Source organism: Sorghum bicolor, chromosome 2 (genome assembly GCF_000003195.3).
Source record: "Sorghum bicolor cultivar BTx623 chromosome 2, Sorghum_bicolor_NCBIv3, whole genome shotgun sequence".
In the NCBI taxonomy this organism is placed as follows: domain Eukaryota; kingdom Viridiplantae; phylum Streptophyta; class Magnoliopsida; order Poales; family Poaceae; genus Sorghum; species Sorghum bicolor.
The window spans coordinates 60,266,761-60,274,594 of record NC_012871.2 but is presented as its reverse complement, the minus strand read 5'-3'; the positions used below and the strand labels follow the sequence as shown (position 1 = coordinate 60,274,594).

The window sequence follows — 7,834 nt, the reverse complement described above, 5'->3', positions numbered from 1 at the left end:
GTCGACGGACCCCGGGCATATGGGCAACACGACTCACGGTGAAAGTGCACAACCTCTGCAGAGTGTATAACTGTTATAACAGCCGTGCTCACGGTCACGAGCGGCCCGGAAAACTCATAGAATAACTGGTTACTGATGGCTATATGGTACATGATGATGTATAATTATGCTTTAATGTGACTTATTGACTTACTATGGTTCTAATAACTGATCATATGGGATATTTGGGAGCTTAAGCATAAACTATAATAATTAATGATAAAACACTGACCTACTAAAAGCTGATGCAGTGAACCTAGTTTAGCCTGTTTGAGCCTCATAAATCCTCATGCTATACTTGTGGAGTACGAGATGTACTCACGCTTGTATATTTCTTTTCTTTGGATAAAAATCCCGGATGGGTAACAGATGGTGGTGGCTATGAGGACTACCCTGAGGACTATTAGGCTTGTGCTTCACGAGTCGACCTTCCCTGTGTGAGGGCCTGAGATAGTTATCTTAGAATATCATATTTATATTTCCGCTGTTGTGCCAGACTTTGTGATGTAATAACTACGTTTGTTGTAAACACTGCGATGATGGTATTTAATTTGTGACTTATGTGTGTGATTGATCTCTGGGCGCACATAAGTTTATGCATTCAATTTCTTCCTTGAAATTGGGTGTGACAAATTGGTATCAAAGCCGTGTTGACTGTAGGACGCAAGCCTAGGTAGCAATGGTCGATATAGAGTTTTTGTTTTATTTATTTAATGCTCTCTACCTTACTTTTTGTTATTTTATAAAATTTATTATGCTTATATCACTTATTCTATTGCCAAAATGTTGATCTAATCTTAAAATAAAATTTATAGATGCCGCCTGTCACGAGGTCTCGCCGTGCCAGCACCAGGAGCTACATCTCTCAGTTCACGCCCCAGTCGTCCCAGCCAGTGGTGGACATCTCCGACAACGAGACTGTCCCCATGGATGAAGAGGACCCAGCGATGGTGACAGAGGTGGATGATGATGATGAGAACTGGATGGACTCCCCTGTAGCAGCTGCACCTGTTCCACCTCCACCCACTGCACCTGCTCCACCCACTGCACCTGCGCCACCAGCTGTTCCAGTGGCACCTGCTGCACCTGCACCACCAGCTCCACCAGTTGCACCTGCTGCCCCTGCTGTACCAGAGGTAGTGCCTCCAGCTGGTCCTGAGGAAGAAAACCCAGGATGGACTACCACCATCCACTACAAGTATCCTTCAATGACAGCCTACTTCCACAACTTGCTTAGGGAGATGCTGGATACTTACTATGCCGATAAGGAGATTGGCATTAGGTACTGCTGTGCGGAGTACACACACCCCTATGAGGCCACCTACTGGAGGTCAGATCTTACCATCACAGTGGGGAATGAGGCACATGACAGCTATATGGTAGAGAGCATCCATGGTCACGTTGCTAGGCGAGCTGAGGCACAGGACAGTATGGAGGACGCCGCCCAGATGGCTTACACTCACTACCATGGCCTTCGCTACGAGGCCATGAGAGCTGACCAGTACAAGTTTCTCCCTCGCCATGATTCTACTATTGGTACTTGGTCTATCGAGAACCCGCAGGAGGTTGACACGCCATTGGATGCAACTGTTAGGCATATGCATGTCCTGCAGATGGCCAATGATGACCTACAGGAGGAGCTACGTGATCAGCAGGATTCCATAGATCGCTTCCAGGAGATGGTGGACAGCCTTAGAGAGCAGCTTGAGTTGCCACCGCTCTACAAGAAGAAGACCGCACCTCCTAGCATCTCCGGCGACGCACCATAGGCCTAGGATGCCAGTTCTTTTATTTCGTAGTCCCGTTGTGTCAGTTGAGTTTGAAGTGCTTGTGAACAATTGATGTGTCCGTTGAATTTGTTTGTGTATTTGCATGATTCGAATCTTTGTAATGACTGCTGGAAGGTTGTGGATTTATCTACAAACTTCCGTTACCTTAAGTTTAATTATCGAATGCTTAGTTGGGTTGGTATTTTCTGCTGTCGCTGTGCTGTTTTTCTGGAGCAGCCTGTGATGTTTAACTTTTATCTCTGAATTGGTACGTCCAAAAACTTTGAAAATTTTGTGGAGGAAACTAGACTGATGTATCTCACATTTTCAACTGGAACCACGTTAAAACCTGCTCGGATCTGGGAGATATCCTTGTTACAATCTGGGACTATTGCGCAGACTAGAGCCCAGAACAGATTCGCATTACCCCTGTTTTTGATCAAGATAATATCAGAATCTGTAAAAGTGGTCTGAACAAAAGTTGTAACAAATTTTATAAGCTTTCCAAACATATATGGCACGCCTCTGTTGGATCTCAGAAACTCGAGTTATGAGTTAAATACTGCACTGTTGATTTTGCATCCTGTCCAGAAAAATTTCAGCAAAGCCTATTTGATATTATAACCAGTTATTAATTATGGAAAGACCTCTAAAAGCTTATCGCTTTGTTGGAAACAGATGGCTGATGAAGGAGAAAGAGGCCGTGGTCGAGGTCGAGGCCGTGGCGCACCGGTGGACCCACCGCCACCACCACAGCCTGTGACAATGGAGCAGCTCATGTTGATGCAAACTCAATTGATGCAAACTATGATGGATCGTCTGGATCACCAGCCCGCCGTCGTACCACCACCGGTCCAGGTTCGAGATAAGAGGGGAGAGTTCATGAAGGGACGTCCCCCTATTTTTACACATGCTAGTGACCCTTTAGAAGCTGATGATTGGTTAAGAGCTGTGGAGAAGCAGCTGAACATTGCTCAGTGCAATGACATGGAGAAGGTGTTGTATGCCTCCGGACAACTGCAAGGGGCTGCACAAGAGTGGTGGGATCCTACCAATATGGACGCCCAGACAACGCACCGCCTGTCACTTGGAGGGAATTCACCGAGAGTTTCCGGTCTTACCACATTCCAGAGGGGCTCATCGAGCTCAAACAAGAGGAGTTCCGTGCTCTCAAGCAAGGCTCCATGACTGTCGCTGAGTACCGTGACAAGTTCGCTCAATTGTCACGTTACGCTCCGGGTGAAGTAGCCAAGGATTCTGACAAGCAACGTCGTTTCCTGAAAGGACTGTATGATGGCCTGCAACTGCAGTTGATGTCCAATGTTTACCCCAGCTTCCAGGAACTTGTGAACCGCGCTATTGTGATTGACAATAAGCGCAAAGAGATGGATGCTAAGAAGAGGAAGATTCAGGGGCAAGCATCTAGCAGCAACACTTGTCCGCGCGTGTTTCCTCAGCAGGGCTTTCCTCCCAGGAACCAGAGGCCCCCTAGTCAGTGGAATCAGGGCCAGTACCCTCCGCGCAACCAAAACCAGAACCAGCAGCGTCCCCAGTACCAGCAGCAGTTTGGTAATCAATGCCCTCAGCAGCAAGCTAACCCCCAGGCACCACGTCCAGGTGTGCCCAGCAATGCTCCAGTGAAGACAGCAGTGGCAAACAACCCCAATGCTTGCTACCGTTGTGGTGAAGTGGGTCACTATGCCTATCAGTGCCCGAAGAAGCAGAACCCCTCAGCTCCACAGAATCAGAACAACAATCAGAGGCCCAATGCTCGACCACCCCACACTGGAAGTGTGAACCATGTGTCTACTGAATCAGCTCAGGAGGCACCCGAGGTCATGCTGGGTACGTTCAGTATCAACTCCATCCCTGCTACTGTACTTTTTGATTCCGGAGCTTCGCATTCTTTCATCTCGCAAGCTTTTGTTAGAGTACATAGCATAGCTTTATGTGCCATGAAAAACTCAATGCTAGTGAATTCACCGAGGGGTACTATGCCAGCGAACTATTGGAGTCCCTCCACTAGTGTTTCTCTAAGGGGGGTAGAGTTCAAAGTAAACCCCATTGTGCTTAGAACTTCTGGTATTGACCTTATCCTGGGGATGGATTGGATGAAGCAACATCGGGCAGTGATTCAATGTCAGGAGAAGTCTGTGGTAGTAACATCACCTAAAGGGGATAGAATTTGTGTAGAAGTGGCAGTGCAAGCACCTCCAACTGCTACCGTGAACCAGTTGACTGATGAGGTCAATGAGGAGAACCAAGTGGTGGATGACTTCCCTGATGTGTTCCCTAATGAATTGCCAGGTATGCCACCTGACCGAGACATCGAATTCCTTATTGAACTTTTACCTGGAACTGCACCTATAGCTAAAAGACCTTATAGAATGGGAGTGAATGAATTAGAGGAACTTAAGAAGCAAATTAAGGAGTTGCTAGAGAAGGGTTTTATTCGTTCTAGTTCATCACCTTGGGGAGCACCCGTTATCTTTGTTGATAAGAAAGATGGCACCAGGAGAATGTGTGTGGATTACCAGTCATTAAATGAAGTAACCATCAAAAACAAGTACCCTTTGCCTAGAATTGATGACCTGTTTGATCAGTTAAAAGGTGCTTGTGTGTTCTCAAAAATAGACCTTCGGTCCGGTTATCACCAACTGAAAATCCGTGCCTCGGATGTACCTAAGACAGCCTTCACTACTAGGTATGGCCTGTATGAGTACACAGTTATGTCTTTTGGGCTAACCAATGCACCCGCATATTTCATGTATCTCATGAACAAGGTGTTCATGGAGTTCTTGGATAAGTTTGTAGTGGTGTTCATTGATGACATACTCATCTTTTCCAAAACTAAAGAGGAGCATGCAGAGCATCTGAGGCTAGTCTTACAGAAGCTTAGGGAACATAAGCTATATGCCAAAAGAAGCAAGTGTGAGTTTTGGCTAAAGGAGGTCTCCTTTCTGGGACACGTGGTCTCTAATGGAGGGATAGCCGTGGACCCCAGCAAGGTGCAAGATGTGTTGAATTGGAAACCCCCGACCAATGTGAGTGAAATCCGTAGTTTTCTGGGATTGGCCGGATATTATAGGAGATTCATTGAAGGATTCTCTAAACTTGCTAAGCCCATGACGGCCTTATTAGAGAAGAGTGCTAAGTTTGTTTGGTCAGACAAATGCCAGGCTAACTTCGAGGAGTTAAAGAAGAGGTTGACCACAGCTCCAGTGTTGACCTTACCTGACTTAAGCAAGAGCTTCTCCATCTATTGTGATGCTTCTCGCTTAGGTTTAGGTTGTGTGCTCATGCAAGAAGGAAGAGTAGTGGCCTATGCATCTAGGCAGCTGAGAAAACATGAGTTGAATTACCCTACTCATGATCTGGAACTAGCCGCAGTGGTCCATGCCTTAAAAATCTGGAGGCATTACTTGATTGGTCATAAGTGTGATATTTACACAGACCATAAGAGCCTAAAGTATATCTTCACCCAGTCAGACCTGAATCTGAGGCAACGTCGTTGGTTAGAGTTGATCAAGGATTATGACCTGGAAGTGCATTATCACCCTGGGAAAGCAAATGTAGTTGCGGATGCACTTAGTAGGAAAAGCTATGTCAACAGACTTCAGCTGACCTTTATTCCAGCTGAGTTGCGAGCTGAAATAGAACACCTCAACATAGGCTTTGTGAATCATGCCATGGGTCTAGAGATAGAGCCAACATTGGAACAAGAGATACGTAAGAGTCAGTTGGAGGATGAGAAATTAAAAGAGATAGCAGATAACGTAGTGCTTGGAAAGGCACCAGGCTTCAGGATAGATGAGAATGGTACCCTATGGTTTGGGAAAAGGATATGTGTGCCTGAAGTGAAGGCTATTCGAGACACAATTCTGCGTGAGGCGCATGACTCTGCTTATTCAATACACCCTGGGAGTACCAAGATGTATTTGGACCTAAAGGAGAGATATTGGTGGTATGGATTGAAAAGGGATGTAGCAGAGTATGTTGCTTTGTGTGACACCTGTCAGAGGGTGAAAGCTGAGCACCAACGACCTGCAGGGTTGTTGCAACCAATGCAGATACCCGAATGGAAATGGGAAGAAGTCGGTATGGACTTTATTACCGGGTTGCCACGTACTCAACGTGGGTATGACTCGATTTGGGTAATAGTAGACCGACTCACTAAGGTTGCACATTTCTTACCAGTCAAAACCAACTACAAAGGGGCAAGGTTAGCCGAGCTATACATGGAAAGGATTGTGTGCTTACACGGAGTTCCAAAGAAGATCGTGTCCGACCGAGGAACTCAGTTTACATCGCACTTTTGGCACAAAGTACATAGATCCTTGGGAACTAAGCTGAACTTTAGTTCTGCTTATCATCCCCAGACTGATGGACAGACAGAGAGAATTAATCAAATCTTGGAGGACATGCTGAGAGCTTGTGCTCTGCAGTATGGCACTAGTTGGGACAAAAGTCTGCCGTATGCTGAGTTTTCCTATAACAACAGCTACCAGAAGAGTCTCAAGATGGCACCATTTGAAGCTTTGTATGGTCGCAAGTGTAGGACACCTTTATTCTGGAATCAAACTGGTGAAACACAGGTGTTTGGGCCAGACATCCTAAGAAGTGCTGAAGAACAAGTGAGGATGATTAGGGACAATCTAAGAGTGGCACAGTCAAGGCAGAAAAGTTATGCCGACACCCGAAGAAGGGACTTGAGCTTCAAAGAGGGTGATTTTGTATATCTGAAGGTATCTCCTATGAGGAGTGTGAAGAGATTCAATGTGAAGGGTAAGCTAGCACCAAGATACGTCGGACCTTTCAGGATTCTTGCAAGACGGGGAGAAGTAGCCTATCAGTTAGAACTTCCTGAGAGTTTGTCAGGTGTACATGATGTATTCCATGTTTCTCAGTTGAAGAAGTGTTTGCGGGTACCCGAAGAGCAGATTCCTATAGAAGAGTTGACCGTTAAAGAAGATCTCACTTATGAAGAGTACCCGATAAAGATCTTGGAAACTGCAGACAGAGTTACAAGAAGCAGAACTATAAAGATGTGTAAGGTGCAATGGAATCGTTATACCGAAGATGAAGCCACCTGGGAAAGAGAAGAGGACTTGAGAAAGTCGTATCCACATCTGTTTGAGTAAGCATCACCCAATCTCGAGGACGAGATTATTCTTAAGGGGGGTAGAATTGTAACACCCAAAATTTGACTCTTTTCAAAATAGATGAATTTGGCTTTGCTAAATAATTTTGTGAGCATTTTCAATATAGGAAAATAAATAAATTTGGAGAAAATAAAATTAAAACATAAGTTAGGCCAATACTTTGTTGCATACATGCTGGTGCATCTATTTATGTGATGAGTGGATTCGAAGAAAAGATATTGGGTTCAAAAACTCATTTGGAAAAGAGTTTGAAAATTTTGTTTGGAAAATAAAAATAAAAAGCTTTTCTCTCCTCCTCTCCCCTTCTCTCGGCCATTTTGGCCCAAAATCCGCGCGCGCCATCTCCTTCCTGGGCCGCGGCCCAGCCGCCTCCCCCTCCCCCTTCCCCTCTCTCTCCCCGCTGACAGGCCGGGCCCGCCTGTCAGCTTCATCTTCCCCCAACCGCCGCCCCGCTCTTTTCTCTCTCTCGGTTGGAAAACCACCAAGCCGCGCCCCGCTCCCCCACGTTCCCTCCCCCGCGCCTCGGCTTCAGTTGGAGAAACCCCCCCCTTGCGCCCGAGCCTTCTTTCTTCCCATTCCCCCTCCTCGCCTCCGTTTTCCTCTCTCTTTCGCGCAAGAAAACTGTCGCCGAAGAAGCTAACGCCGCCGCGCGTCGTTCCTCCATTTGGAGCCCTCTTCGCCGCGTTTCGTCGCTTTGGTGAGCCTCCTCTTCCCTCCCGCTCTCTCCCCATCCAATTCCCGAGCGAATTGGGGCTTTCTAGCGCCCCGGCCATGCTTGTCGGAGTAGCTCGTCGCGGCCGGCCATGGCGCGGGCCTCTCGGGCGTTCTCTGGCCGCGTCGTAGCCGGGGATGAATTCCCCTTGC

General features: G+C 46.8%; 1 protein-coding gene across 1 annotated transcript; it reads left to right on the top strand.

Annotated features, from left to right (window-relative positions):
• LOC110432744 lies at nt 855-1,808 on the top strand. The gene has a single exon (XM_021453547.1). The coding sequence runs from the start codon at nt 855-857 to the stop codon at nt 1,806-1,808; it is 954 nt and encodes a 317-aa protein (XP_021309222.1).

Excerpts from the sequence above, each read along its gene's own strand:
- LOC110432744 (XM_021453547.1), top strand. The coding sequence starts at position 855 with ATGCCGCCTGTCACGAGGTCTCGCCGTGCCAGCACCAGGAGCTACATC.